Genomic DNA, 15739 nt, shown 5'->3' on the forward strand with positions numbered 1-15739 from the left:
TAAGCTGCTCCGTGAGTGAAGGATAAGTCTGCACAGGACATTTTATTTCTAGAAGCACATCTGAGTCAATGACCCCGTCAGGACTCGCAGAGAGCCATGGCTCCTGGATGCTAATAACACTACCCATGTGAAGGATGTTCATACCCTGTTCTTTCAGCTGATGACAAGCTTTAACTTCATTTTCTTTACCATAGTTTGTTTCATAATTCCCACAAAAGGAAGGGTACATGTGCTCAGATAAAAATTTGTCATTTTTTGTGGTGGCACGTACTGGAACTTTTTTAGCGGAGCTTGCTGTAAGTCTGATTTTCCTGCAGTTGTGCCACAAATCAGATGCACTTTGCTCTTTTGTTTCTTCTTGTAATTGTTCTGCTTGCTCTTCAGAAACTTGAATGTATGCCTGGTAGAATGCCCTGCATGGATTACAGCTTAGTTTGTAACTGTGTGCTTGGTGTGGCTGAAAAAATTGCTGATCAACTTTACTGTTGCGGTGAGGACCTGCAGATGGCGAGCCATTGCAACACTTTCCAATTAATGTGTTCTTGAGGAGGAAAAGTGGCTTCACTGGTGCTTTGCTAACACTGTCAATAAAGTCTTGATGTGTAAGGTGATATGGTGTGTTAGGGAGAGATTGTGTCACTGCAGTCCGGGAGTTCACATCGTACTGCTGCTCTGCCCTGTGATGTCTGAAGTTTATCTGGCTTAGACGTTTAGGTTCAAGGTTCTTTGCTGTCCCTGCATTCCACCTGCGCTGCTCGTCTGTACACGCAAGCCCTGTCTTTCCACTGATCGCAGCATTCTGCACCTGTAACAAACATTAATAGTTTTTTCTCACTGTCAATACTCAAGATTTAACATAATGAGGAAGTTTACACTAACAAAAGCAGTACACGGTTGGTGTCCTGCATGTTATAGATATGACCCTGGGTCAATACACCTGAATCATATCCAAAACAGATATAAACACTGGCAAAGTCACCCATATTATCCATTTCATATTAATAGTCAGTTACTTTTTGATGCAGAAATATACATCCACAGTCTAATTTTTTTCAAAGTAGTGTGTGTGTACAAATATACATATATATAAACAAACATGTATTATACTACTCTGTGTCACTTCTTATAACTATAGTTGTTCTTGTCTTGTAAATTTGACCTTAATGTGCAGTCTTTTATTTTTTTTATATTTTATCTTCATGTGATTGTACAGCATACAGCCCACACAAAGTTAACGAGTGGCTTTCACATGTAAACAGTGCTCCACGTAATACTTGGCTAGATGGCAGTAGCGTGACTCCTTAATCACAGCCTTTGACCAGTCCAGTGTTTCTGTTTCAGTGATTTAAACATTGTGATATCCAGATAAGTGATATACCTTCCACAGAATAGCAGCCGCATGACTACATGATCTCCCTAATCCGGCGATACAGGAACAGCCGACTGTCTCCACTACTCCACTTTCTCTTAGCATTGCCCATGCTAAGTGTTTCGCTTGATTAATACTCTGGCTCGGCTCTACAGCTGCTTTAAGAAAAATAAAGTCGCCTTGTTTGTTGAGCAGTACTTTATCAATTTTGTTGCTGTGCAGGTAATTATACGCCTCGGTGCTCTTGTAATTACGTAATTCCTCGCCATCAACGCCTTCGGAAAATACAAGGTAATTAATAATGTCGATGTAGCTAACATCGGGCCATAGTTTCATGTCATCTACCCACTCCGTGAGAAGTGACGGGTGAGGCACTGCAACTGAACTGTCCTCGCTGCTTTTTAAAACATCTCTACTGTGTATCCACCTTCGATGTGTTGCCATTTACTCCAGGTAAAACAAACTGCAGTGAGAGAAATCTTTATCAACAGTGAAGGTGTAACCCGGCAACTGTCAACAACAGCGCAAGCGGAAGTAAAAAAACCGGCTTCCGCTATGAATCGGGGTAATGGCGCGAAATCAGAAATACTGTGGATAGGAGACACGGCACGGAGGAGATTGATTGACGATGGTCTACAGCCGATCAGGACGAAGAACACAATGCGCTGTAAACCCCCCCCCCCCCCAAAGAAAAATCGCGAAACAGCGAGGCCGCGGAAAGTGAACCGCGTTATAGCGAGGGATCACTGTAGCGTGTTCAGTTTTGCTTCCTCAACATCTTGTGTGTGATTAGCCCCAGCTGTGTATTTAATCCTTTGTCTTCCTTGTCTTGTTGTCATTGCATCTGTGTTTCCTCCGTGTCTTCCCCGATACTCCAAGGTTTTTCTAGTGTTCCGCTTTTTGTGTTTATATACTTAGTTCAGTGTCTTGTACTTCTAGCTTCCTTAGTTCTTTTGTATTTAGTGATTTCTTGTTCCCAGGTTTTATTCCTGTGCCTCCTCCTGTGTTCCATGTATCATGTCTAGTTAAGTTTTCATGTCTGCTTTTCCCCGGTTCCAGCATCTAGTCCATGTTTCTGTTTTTCTCTCATCTTTACTGTTTTAGTTTGATAGTTCCTTGTCTTGTATACAGTATAGTGTATTCAGGTTTTCCTCCTGGTCTCATGTGTGGATGTGTGTGTGTAAGATTAGCCCCAGCTGTGTTTCCCTCCTTGTTGCCGCCCCCTCATTATCCTTTGTGTATGTAGTCCTTTGTCTTCCTTTACCTGTTGTTATTGCGTTTGTAATTCCTCCATGTTTTTTCCCGAGGTTCCAAGGTTTTTCTAGTGTTCTGATTTTGGGTGTATTTGCATAGTTTTCCCCAGGTCAGGCATTGCTCTGTTTAGTTATAGAGCCATGTTTTTCCCTGTTTTGTTTTTCTGCCTAAATAAATGACATGCCTTTAGTGTAAATTCAGATTCCGCTTCCATCATGTGCTCTTGGTTCCACATTCTCCTCTCTCCACACTGTGACATTGTTATCTATCTATCTATAAATAAAGTGGGATGCAAAAGTTTGGGCAACCTTGTTAATAGTCATTATTTCCCTGTATAAATCGTTGGTTGTTACAATAAAAAAAATGAACAAAATCAGGCAGGTGCATTAATTTTGGGAACCACAAAAAAAAAGAAATGAAATCAATATTTAGTAGAGCCGCCTTTTGCAGAAATTACAGCCTCTAAACGCTTCCTGTAGGTTCCAATGAGAGTCTGGATTGTGGTTGAAGGTATTTTGGACCATTCCTCTTTACAAAACATCTCTAGCTCATTCAGGTTTGATGGCTTCCGAGCATGGACAGCTCTCTTTAACTCACACCACAGATTTTCAACAATATTCAGGTCTGGGAACTGAGATGGCCATTCCAGAATGTTGTACTTGTTCCTCTGCATGAATGCCTTAGTGGATTTTGAGCAGTGTTTCGGGTCGTTGTCTTGTTGAAAGATCCAACCCTGGTGCAGCTTCAGCTTTGTCACTAATTCCTGGACATTGGTCTCCAGAATCTGCTGATACTGAGTGGAATCCATGTGTCCCTCAACTTTGACAAGATTCCCAGTCCCTGCACTGGCCACACAGCCCCACAGCATGATGGAACCACCACCATATTTTACTGTAGGCAGCATGTTTTTCTTGGAATGCTGTGTTCTTTTTCCTCCATGCATAACGCCCCTTGTTATGCCCAAATAACTAAATTTTAGTTTCATCAGTCCGCAGCACCTTATTCCAGAATGAAGCTGGCTTGGCCAAATGTGCTTTAGCAAACCTTAAGCGGCTCTATTTGTGCTGTGGGCGGAGAAAAGGCTTCCTCTGCATCACTCTCGCATACATAAATGCGCCGAATGGTTGAATGATGCACAGTGACTCCATCTGCTGCAAGATGATGTTGTAGGTAGGGCTGTTCGATATAACGATATATATCGGATGACGATATAAAAACATCTATCGTTTAATTTTACGCTATCGCAAAATAAACTGTTTACGGCAATATTTTTTCATGGTTTTGATGGTCACTCTAGTGGCTATATTCATTTCTTAAAGTTCTCTCTTTCTCTTATATTTAATATAACCACACTACAGACGGACAAGCGCCTGTTTTATGCGTTGTGGTTATATATATATATATATATATATATATATATATATATATATATATATATATATATATATATATATATATATATATATAACCCTGAAAAGAAGCAGTAAGAACTGACTAACTGCTTGAAAATTTCAACAATAACCTCACCGTACATTTGAATACTGTTAACACAGTGTAAAACACCAACTTTGGATTAAGGGTATTATAGGTAAATACAGGTAAACTAGTTGCAACAAAATATTGCTGTTAATCAAAAATAGAAATTAAATTTAAATGTTTTAAATAAAATTGAAAATTGATTTTGTATTTTGTATTTGATTTTAACTAAGAAACTTAGATAAAAGTAGCGTTAAAATGCAAACTAAGAAAAACACGAAATATTATTTTAAATTGCCTTTATTTGTGTTCCAAGTTAAATAATGCATCCTATATCTCGAGACTAGAAAGATTATGTACATGTTACACTTTCTATTGATTAACAATACAGTTCACATTTCTCTTGAATTACATATGTACATTATAAACAGTTTTTTCCCCCTCTCTGCAGAAACACTCATGACTTAAATCTAAAAGCTGAACTTTTACCACATATAAAATTCAAAACTCTTTTTCTAATTTTTGTTAATTTAAATCCATACATGAGGGGATTCATGATTGGTGGGATAAGGAGAAACTCCATTGCCATAAAATTCTGAAGACTTTGTGCTATTTGTTTTGAGCCAAATCGCATGTATAACAAATCAAAAAGCAACGACACAACAACAACTGTTAAAGAGAATAAATGTGGTACACATGTCTGCATGAATTTGCCCATGTTTTCTTTGGATGACTGACATGTTTTGATCAGATGTACATAAGACCAGAAAACAAAACAGACATTGCCAAAGCAAAAGGTGTAACTAAAAGCAGGAATAACAATTTTAGCTACAGAGGCAGAGCAAGCTAGATTAGCAATTAACCAGTTTATACAGTAGATCTTTGGTATGTGTGAGCCACATAACCTCAATATTGCTGTTGTTATTGTGCTCATAAGCAGAAAATAAAAGGCAATAATCCAAGCAAAAAATATCAAGATACAAACTCTTTGTTTAGTCATCAGAGAGTGGTACACAAGAGGTCGGCATATAGCCACGTATCTGTCATAGGCCATGAGAGCTAGGAGAGAGAAGTCAGCAGCAACTGAAGAGTGCAATACAAAACCCTGCAAAAAGCATCCTGCATAAGAAATAACATGAGTGGTGGACAGAAGATCGTAGAGAAACTTGGGATAAAATGCAGCTGTCCCATAGAGTCCATTGAAACACAGACTGCAGAGGAAGATGTACATGGGTTCATGAAGTTTTTTATCCACAATGACTGTGACAATTATCGTCACATTTACCAGCCAAATCACACAGTAACACAGTAAAGTGAGAACAAAGAGAATGACCCTGTAGTTTGCAATATCACTTAAACCTGAGAGAGTAAAAACAGTAATTATTGAAACATTATCCATAGTAAAATATTAGTTTACCTTACTAGGTGTCATTTCAGACCTGCATAAGTAAATTAAATTTTTACAAATTAATGTTAGACGGGAAAAGAAGACTGTCTTGCACATACCTTGCAGGGTTTGGACCCAGGGTTGATATAGTGTTTGTGGCAGGAACAGTTGCATAGTTAACATGATGTAAGTGCTGTTTTAACTCCTTGAGTGAAATAATTAATGAGCCTAGGGGACCCTAGGGTCTAAGGTCCTCAGACTCAGTGTCACAGCCCTCCTGCTGAATGCTATTGAAGCTCTGACAGAGGTGGGAATTGAAGATCTCTTGAACCAAGGACTACGGCAGATATTTCCAGTGAAGTTAAGAAAAAAAGAAAACAACCTTAGGTTTCTTGTCAGCACTGTAGCCAGGGTGACAAAAAAGTCATAGCATAATATTAATTAGCAATGACTTCTTTTCCAAAATATTTATTTATAAGTGACTTATGTATGTATGTATGTATATATATGTATATATTGTACTATTCTTAGTTAGCGTATTGTCTGTCTTGTCTTAATGTTGGTTTAAAATGGAGCACTGTAACAAAAAATAATTTCCCCCAGGGATCAATAAAGTATTCTGATTCTGATTCTGATTCTGACTTCATGGATTTCTTCACAAATCTTTACCTTTAGAGAATAAAATTACTGAAAGACTATATTTCATGATATAATCATATTATATAATTATTATTTCAATGCTATTGATAGTTATTTAGAGTCTGTCTCGCCAATTGATTTTTCTGAGTTAATGTCAGTGATTACTTCCTCCAAACCACCAACTTGTCTTCCTACAAGACTACTCTACGAAGTCCTACCAATTATTAATGTTTCAATCTTAAATATGATCAGCCTATCTTTATTAATCAGTTATGCATTAGTTATTATTAACGTTATTATTTGTCTTTGACTTGTCTTACTCCCATCACCCCCAATCGGTCACAACAGTTGGCTACCCCTCCCTGAGCCTTTTCTTGGCATTTCTTCCTGTTAAAAGTTTCTCCTTCCAACTGTCGCCAACTGCTTGCTCATAGGGGGTTATCTGAATGTTTGAGTTTAGTGTAGGGTTTTTACCTTACAATAAAGCACCTTGAGGGAACTGTTCTTTTGATTTGGCAGTACCTTTTCGCCATCTTACAATGCTGTGATTGCAGCCAGTACCCAACTCTCTGTGAATGGTACTCATGGCCATTGATCAGTGGGTTTTGGTCAGTGGTTGTTGATCAATGGTCATGAGAATTTGAATAATTATGATTAAGGAACTGACCTCCCAGCCCATTGTTCCTTCAGTGGGCTGGTTTCAGTCATTATCAGTGTTGGGTAAGTTACTTTAAAATAGTAACTTAGTTACATTACTAGTTACTTCTCTCAAAAGTAACTCAGTTACTTCAAGTTACTCGTTACTTTCAAAGTAACTAGTTACCAGGGAAAGTAACTTTGGTTTTACTCAGAATTCTCTTGTTAATGTGTTGCTTCCATAACTTTGCCAGTCTTCTAGCTTGCTTACTTGCCACAAGTGCACTGTGCCACCTACCAATAGAAAGGAAAAGATAATGTGCATATTTCCACGAGAGAAATCCCACGCCTGGACTGTCATTGACTGCTGCCATGATTCTAGCCTACGTCACAGCGTCATGTGCGCCTTTTACATCCAACACAAAAACTGCAGTCGTGGTGCTTTCGATTGTACTCAGAACTCGGAAATTCTGCCTTCTGAATAGGAAGATGTAGGCAACACCAGACTGCAGATGAGCTGCATACATGGCTGGACTGGGACAGAAAATTGGCCCGAGCATTTTAACTAGAGACTGGCCCACCATTATAGGAAAAATCATAAAGCCTTTGAATGAAAATAAACACTGTTGTGACAGTGATGTACACTGTTTTGATGGTATATATGCATCAATCTATCAATTGTTTGTTGTAAGATTCAGATAATTATTTTTTAAAAGCTAGACATTTTAAATGAGAATAAGAAAGAAAAGTATTTCTTTGTGCCCCCCTCTCCCTGTTAATGCCCTACCTGGCCCCCTGGCAAAACTTTGCTAGATCTGCACCTGCACAGTTACCAGCTGTCAGCTACCTAAAAAAGGATCCTGGTGTTATTTATCTCTCAGAAACAGTTCATAACTTCCCTTCAACTCATTCATGTCACCTAAAAGGTAAACCTGTTTCTCCATCACCTGTTCAGCTCTGATGATTCAGTAAGGACATCTCCTGGTTTCATCTTCATGTTTCCCTCTCACCAGATAACCAAACCGATATAATGACCAGCAGCTTTTTTGCAGCTGTGGCTCCAGCAAACATCAGCTGATACTAGAAATTAATATTAAATAAATTCTAACAACAGCTGATCAAGCTTAAACGTGCTGCTGTTGTTTAGCGCGACATCCGCTGGTTTCCTCTTTCGGCGCAAAGTGGGCGATAAACAAACAAGAGAGCCGATCAGCTGATCATTGATCAGTTTTCATGATTGAAGTAGAAATGGGAGAGGGAGGGGGGAGAATGAAAGAAGAAGAGGCAGCTGTGCAGCGTAAACACAGAATAACTCCAGCTTTGTGCCTTTTTCATTGTAGCTGAATTACGGGACAAACTGTTCCTTTTCACCTCAATAAGAAACACGTAATATTTTCTCTGAATACCAGACGGGACGGTTGGCAACTCTAATAACTTATGAACAAAATAAAGTTCAGCATCATTAACTTCATAGCACCCACCCAGCTGTATAGAAACTCTGTCATGCTAGCTAGCACGCAGTACGGAAAAAGTCAGAATAACGAAAATAAACTCCACCTAAACTTGGTTCATATCTGACCCAGAGAGACTGCAGGTCATAACTTCTTACCTGAAGTTCAGTTCACACTTGGACCGGCAGCCGCCTCGGGTCTCTTTTCCTTCTGCGTCCCTTTTCCTTCATCCACCTGCTGGCCTCCACCACTTTGTAATGTTACTGAATCTGTGGAAGCTCCGCGATAGCCACCACACGAAGTAATGAGTAACGACCCTATCTAAATCCCAGTAACGACTAACGCGTTCCTGATTTTGGCATAATAACTAGTTACCGTGCTCGTTACCACAATAATAACGTAGTTACTGTAACGCGTTACTTAATAACGCGTTAGTCCCAACACTGGTCATTATGCAAATTTACTGTTTATAAGATTTGGGGAAACCTGCAGTCAGCTGAGACTGAAGAAGTCACTTGGATGAGTGACGAAACGTTTCTCCCACAAAACGCTACGTCCAGATGAACAGAATCAACTTTTGGAGATATGGGGCAATTACTTTTTCCACGTAGGGCCAGGAAGGTTTTGAAAGCTTTATTATCAATATTAAATTAAGGAAAAAATTTGTCATTTCAAAACGTTGGGTTACTTAATGTAATCCCTGGTTCTTTGATAACAGAGTGAGGTGTTTCACTATGGGAATCGTCTCGGCGTGACCAACTACAGAAGCTCCAATGACACCACGTCTGTCTATGACAGACCTGTCGAGCCGTGCTCAGGGCTCCGCCCCCTCATACTAACACAGCCGACCAGCTCCTCCTAACTCATTCCAAGCAGATTTCTTTCCGTGCCTAAGCAAGGAGGGATGTGTTGGTGAAACACCTCACTCTGTTATCAAAGAACCAGGGATTACGTTAAGTAACCCAACGTACTTTTTCTAACTTCGCTCGGTGTTTCACTATGGGAGATATGGCCCACTCCCGGATTGCGCCAGCTCCCGAAGCTACTTTCCAGTGCTACTCCAGGATCTCAGGTCGAACCTGAGGCACCCGAATTCAGCACCGTCTGAGCCAGGGATGACTGTCATGGTCCTGAGTCTGAGGACTCAGTGTTTTGTGTTTCCTTATGCTTTTGTTCATTCCGAGTGTGTATTCTGTTGTGATTTTGCCATTTGTTAGGTTTCTGTTCTTTGCCTGCCTGCTCCCACTTCTCTGTGTTCCCTCTGTCTGTCCATGGTGTTATTGTGTCTGCTCATGAGTCTGCCTGTCAAGTTCAGTGTCCTGTCTGGTTCTCTGTGTCTGTTAGTTTCCTGTTTTATTCTGAAAGTTCATGTCTCATGTCAGTGTGTTCAGTTTTACCTCTCCCCTGTCTCGTTAGCCTTATTGCTCCCAGCTGTGTCTCCCTCCTGTGGCCCATTCCCTGATTACTCCCCGTGTATTTAAGCCCTGTGTTTTCCTGTGCTCTCTGTCGCGTCGTCTGTTTAGTTCCATGTCAGTCTGCATTATTCTGTTACCTGGTATTCATTCTGCGTCTCTCTGCCATCTCTCTTTGTGCATTTCGCTCCTCCTCCCGTGAGTGTCTGGTTTAAGTTTTGTTCTTTAGTTTTCCCAGTTTAGGTTTGTTTACTCCCCGCTCTGCTCTTCCTGTTTTGTCACCTTCTCACCGCTGTAAATAAACACTCACTCGCACCCCAGCCGGTACCTGCATTTTGGATCCTTTTTTTCAATACACCACACGACTGCTGTGCAGCCGTAACAATGACTGTGCAACATCCAGCCGATAAAACCGGACAAACGTGTGCGGCGTAGCCCAGCTTGCTGCCGCACAAATATCCTGGACTGATACTCCTCTGAACAACGCCCAGGATGTGGCCACACCCCTAGTGGAGTGTGCTCGGAGTCCCGGGGGGGGCCTGCAAGCCCTTACAGCTATAAGCCAGAGCTAAGGCCTCTACAATCCAATGAGCTAGCCTCTGGCGTGATACGGGCCTGCCCTTGTGAGGGGAGGCCCAGGAAACAAACAGCTGATCCGACTTCCTGAATCCAGCTGTTCTGTCAACATAAGTCCCCAAGGCCTGGACAGGGCACAAAGTGTTCAGCCTCTGCTCCCTCTCTGAAGAGAATGGAGGGGGTGAAAAGCTAGGAGCTCTACTGTAGAGCACCTGTATGACGTTTCCAACACTTTAGGGACAAAGGCTGGGTTAGGCCTCAGGAGTGCTTTAGTGAGTCCCGGGGCCAACTGTAGACCAGAGGGGTGAATAGACAGAGCCTGTAATTCACTAACTCGCTTGGCTGTGGTTAGAGCCAACAGCAGAGTGGTTTTAAGAGAGAGAAACTTCAACCCCACTGCCCCAATAGGCTCAAAGGGGTGGTGGGAGAGGGCGTCTAAAACGACTGACAGATCCCATAAAGGGACCAGTGGTCCACCTTTCACGGGCCAGGCCCAGAGAGCAACCTGGTCTGGATGGGGATGGTATATCTCCCCCCTGCGCCTGAGACAGAAGGTCCCTGCGGATGGGGAGTGGCCATGGCTCGTTCACCAGAAGCTGGATGATTTCTGCTATCCAGTGTTTGGATGGCCACCGTGGAGCTATTAAAATCAGAGACAGCCCCTAATCCCTCACTCTGATCAGTGTTGGGGAGATCAGGCTGAGGGGAGGGAAAGCATACAGCAGAGTTTTCGGCCATGGATGGGCCAGCGCATTCACACCCAGTGGCGCGTGTGTGTCTGGCAGGGAGAAAAACAGAGGGCACTGTGTGTTTTCTCGCGAGGCGAAGAGATCTACGGCAGCCCGGCCGTATCTCTGCCAAATCTGCTCCACCCCCTGTGGGTGAAGCCTCCATTCTCTGAACAGTGGATTTCCTCTGGACAGGAGGTCCACCCCCCTGTTCAGAATTCCTGGCACGTGAGTTGCCCGAAGGGAGAGGAGCCGAGTGCTGCTCCACATAATTATTTCCCTGGCTAACCTGTGTAGCTGCCGGGAACGGGTGCCGCCCTGGCGGTTGATATAAGCAACTACAGTGGAGTTGTCTGTTTTCACTAAAACATGTTGACCCCGGAGATACGGCAGAAAATGCCGTAAGGCTAGGAGCACCGCGTGGAGCTCCAGCACATTTATGTGATTCAGAGCGAGTCTCTGTGACCAAACGCCATTCACTGCTCTGCCCATCATAGTTGCACCCCAACCTGACAGGAATGCATCTGTTGTCAGCATCACCCTGGATGATACTGCCCCGAGCGGTACCCCCGCCGCGAGAGCTGTCGGGCTCCTCCAAGGCCAGAGAGCCGCGATACACGGCTGCGTTATTTTTACACCACAACTGAGATGTCGGTGAGGGCACAGCTGCAGAGAAGCGACCCACCGCTGAAAATCTCTCATCATAAGCAGCCCCAAATGTACCACCGATATCACCGAGGCCATGAGGCCAAGGAGGCGGAGACAGAGTCGGAACTGCACGACTTTCCCCAGCTGAAAACGGGAAAGACAGTGAGTGAAGGATGCGATCCTCCGCTCTGAAAGTGCGATACGATAAGAGATGGAGTCTATTCTGAGCTGTGCGGGTTCCAAGTGGCTCTTTTCCAGGTTGATTGTGAACCCAAGCTCCATGAGGTGATTCACTACCACCTCGGAGTCTTTGATCGCCTGCTCGCGCGATCGTGAGCATATTACATTACATATTACATATTCTATGTAAGAGAATATTCTGATGCCGCTGTTCCTTAACGGAGACAGCGCTGCCTCCACACATTTGCTGAACACCCTTGGAGCTAAGGATAGCCTGAATGGGATAGTTTGAAACTCGTATGCTACGCTCTGATAAGCGAACCTGAGATATTTCCTGATAAATGGCGATGTGAAAATATGCGTCTGATAGGTCGATTGTAACAAACCAATCGCCTGTGTGAATTGAGCGGCAAAGCGTCTTGTGTGTGAGCATTCTGAACGTGTACTTTCTCAAATGCTTGTTTAACACACGCAGATCCAGAATAGGACGGAGCGACGTTCCGTCCTTTTTCGGGATGAGGAAATAGCGGGAGTAAAAGCCCTGCTGAGCTTCTTCGCTCGGAACCGCTCCAATCGCCTGTTTGTGTAACAGGGAGGATATTTCCTCCTCCAGCACATTGGCTGAATCACGACTGGCCACAGAAGCCAACACTCCACCAAATCTCGGTGGTTTTGCCGCAAACTGTAGTCTGTAACCATGGGAAATGGTTGACAAGACTCAGGGATGAACTGCGCATGCGCGCCACCGCTCCAGCCGCGCTGCGAGTGGGCCTCTGAAGACGCGGTAGCGTGACGTCACCCCTGTCTCCCGGAAGGAGTTGGGGCTCTCCCCCTCGGGAAGAGCGTGAGCTCCCCCCGCTGGGAACAAAGACAAATTGCAGTGATTTTCTTTTGTTTTTATTTCAAGGTTCAAGGTTCAAGGTTCTTTATTTGTCACATGCATAGTTATACAAGTATAACACACAGTGAAATGTAGCCTGACACGCTCCTCGACATGTGCAAAAATTGGGGGGGGGGGTGTAGAGGAAGAACATTATATATATCTATATATATATATATATATATATATATCTATATCTATATATATCTATATCTATATATATATATATATATATATATATATATATATATACATACATATAGTATATACACTGGGTGAATAATGTGCAGTAGTAGCAGCAAGCAGGTGAATTCTGTACATTAATATGAATAGACATCTGACTATTTTACAGGATAGACAATATAAACATATTTAAAATTAAAGGAATTGAAATGTACATTGTGCCTTGGTTTAGAGTGTCTGGAAGAGAGTCCTGTCTCAGTCAATTATAGATGATGTGAGAGGGCGGGTGTGTGTGTTTAGGGCACGGATGGCTTGGGGATAGAAGCTCCTCTTGAGTCTCTCTGTCCTTGCCCGGAAGATGCGGAACCTTCTACCAGATTGCAGAAGTTGGAACAGTTTGTTGCCTGGATGGGACGGGTCCTTCAGTATCTGTGCTGCTCTAGTCCGGCATCTCCTGGTGTAGGTGTCCTGAAGCGGGGGGAGAGCAATCCTGCAGCAGCGTTCTGCTGTACGGATCACTCTCTGGAGAGCTTTTTGGTCCTTCACACAGCTGTTCCCAAACCACGATGTCATGTTCTGTGTGAGGATGCTCTCCACAGCGCCTGTATAGAAAATCCTGAGGATCTTTGGAGAGACCCTGAACTTCCTCAGTTGTCGTAGGTGATACAGGCGCTGCCTAGCCTTTTTGGTCTGGACCTGAATGTGGGCAGCCCATGTCAGGTCTGAGGAGATGTGGACACCAAGATACTTGAAGGACTGCACCCTCTCCACTGGAGCTCCATTGATGATGATGGGCTTGTAGTCTCTGTGCTGACCCCTTCTGAAGTCCACCACCAGCTCCTTGGTCTTGCTGACGTTCAGCTGGAGGTGGTTGTCCTGGCACCACGATGCCAGATTCTTCACTTCATCCATGTAGGCCGCCTCATCGTTGTTGGAGATGGCACCCAACACCACTGTGTCGTCAGCAAACTTCACAATGGTGTTGGAGCCATGGGTGGCCACACAGTCTGAAGTGTAGAGGGAGTAGAGCAGTGGCGAGAGGACACATCCCTGAGGTGCTCCTGTGTTGATGGTGATGCTGTTGGAGAAGCACCTGCCCACCCTCACCACCTGAGTTCTGCCAGTGAGGAAGTCCAACACCCATGCACACAGACGGCTGTTAAGTCCCAGATCCCTCAGCTTTGTGAACAGTCTGCAGGGCACTATTGTGTTAAACGCTGAACTGTAATCAACAAACAGCATTCGCACATAGTTACCCTGTTTCTTGTCCACGTGGCTGAGAGTGGTGTGTAGGACGTGGGCGATGGCATCCTCTGTGGATCTGTTGGATCTGTAGGCGAACTGCAGCAGATCTGTGGTGTATGGGACGGAGGAGGAGATGATGTTCTTCAGCAGCCTCTCAAACACCTTCATTACTACCGAGGTCAGTGCAACTGGCCGGTAATCGTTCAGGGATGAGGGTTTGCTGTTCTTGGGCACAGGGATGATGGTGGATCTTTTGAAGCATGTGGGGACCACAGACTTCGCCAGGGACTCGTTGAAGATGTAAGTGAACACACCTGCTAGCTGGTCAGCACAGCAGCGCAGCAGACGGCCGGTGATGCCGTCTGGCCCCGCCGCTTTCCTTGTGTTCACTCTCCTCAGTGCCGCTCGGACGTCATGCTCCGCGATGCTGGTCACCGCTTTCTCGCTGATGACGTCACTGTCCCTTATTTTGAAACTTGGGGGACATTCTGCCCTTGGCAAACTGCCTGGCTGCAGAAATACACGTTTTATTTCCTTTGTTACCCCCAAACCACAGTGAAGTGTCTGATGACTCTGGGCAGTGCTTGGTGACACAGACAGAGTGCTTAGAAGTGTTTGGTGACACTGCGCCATTTGTCCACAAGTCTGTCCTCCCTGAACTGCAGGAGGAGACTGAGAGGGTGCTCCTGGTGAACTGGAAACTTCCGGAGACCCTGAACTTTGGAGTGATTTGGTTACTCCTTCTAAAACCTTCCTTCTCTTTGGGGAAGAAAAGAGGGGTGACACAGAATGCTGCAGGTGTGCTAGGCTGACCGCTTCTTTTTCCCCTCTCCGGGGTGTGACGGCTTGTTCTTTGCAGCAACTGCTGCAAAGGAATGCTTGCCCCAAGGTTCTCTACCTTGGCCTGGTGGGCACCCTGCTGGCCTCCTGCTCCTCTCTGCATTCTGACCCCACTCTGTCTCCCTCTCACAGTTGCTGCTGTTGCTGCAAAGCCAGCTCTTGGCACCTGCTGGGGCTGAGAGTTAGGTTTTCTGGGTAAGCAGAGGTTGAATACTTCTCCCTCCTGCTTTCTGCGGGTGCTTGTTTCTCTCATTCTCTCCAGGGCTGGGCCAAAGAGACCCTTGGTTGGGTCATAGGCTGCATCCATGACCTCAGCCTTCTGAGCATCACCTAGGCCTGACAGGTTTAGCCACAAGGCTCTCTCACCCGAGACTGCAAGGCCCATAACGCGGCCACACCCTTGGACTGCTCCCCTGGAGGAGCGAAGAATGAGATCATTAACCATGCAGATTTCATCCTAGAGGGCTGGGTTCGGGGAACCCGAGTCAAGGCCCATGTCTTCCAGAATTTCTGCCTGATATGCTGATAGCAGTGTGACTGCATTAAGCGAGCATACTGACTGTGCAACATATTTGTACGTCCTTTGATAAATAGATGCCGTGAGGCGATCTATCTTGTTGGGCAAAGAAATGCTAGAAGAAGCTGAAATTGCCCTGCGGTTAGGGTGAAGGTGATACGCCACTGAAGGCTCCACTGCTGGGGGTTCGGTCAGCCCCAGTTCACCCATCCAGCTGAAAGTAAAGACTGGTTCCATCAGTACCATCATTTGTAATAAAATGTTTTCAGAAGTGTGTTTTGGGTGTCTTAAGGGAAATGTAAATAGAAGACAAGATTC

The 15739-nt window shown here is 44.3% G+C and overlaps 1 protein-coding gene across 1 annotated transcript; it reads right to left on the minus strand.

The window, feature by feature from the left end:
• Window positions 1-4287: 4287 nt before the first annotated feature.
• On the minus strand, window positions 4288-5995 carry LOC308409386 (olfactory receptor 11A1-like). Its single transcript, XM_080902088.1, has one exon. The coding sequence runs from the start codon at window positions 5496-5498 to the stop codon at window positions 4557-4559; it is 942 nt and encodes a 313-aa protein (XP_080758214.1). The 5' UTR covers window positions 5499-5995; the 3' UTR covers window positions 4288-4556.
• Window positions 5996-15739: the final 9744 nt, after the last annotated feature.

The sequence above is a fragment of the Rhamphochromis sp. 'chilingali' genome, assembly GCF_963969265.1.
Source record: "Rhamphochromis sp. 'chilingali' genome assembly, chromosome: 14".
NCBI lineage: Eukaryota > Metazoa > Chordata > Actinopteri > Cichliformes > Cichlidae > Rhamphochromis > Rhamphochromis sp. 'chilingali'.

Excerpts from the sequence above, each read along its gene's own strand:
- LOC308409386 (XM_080902088.1), bottom strand. The coding sequence starts at position 5,498 with ATGGATAATGTTTCAATAATTACTGTTTTTACTCTCTCAGGTTTAAGT.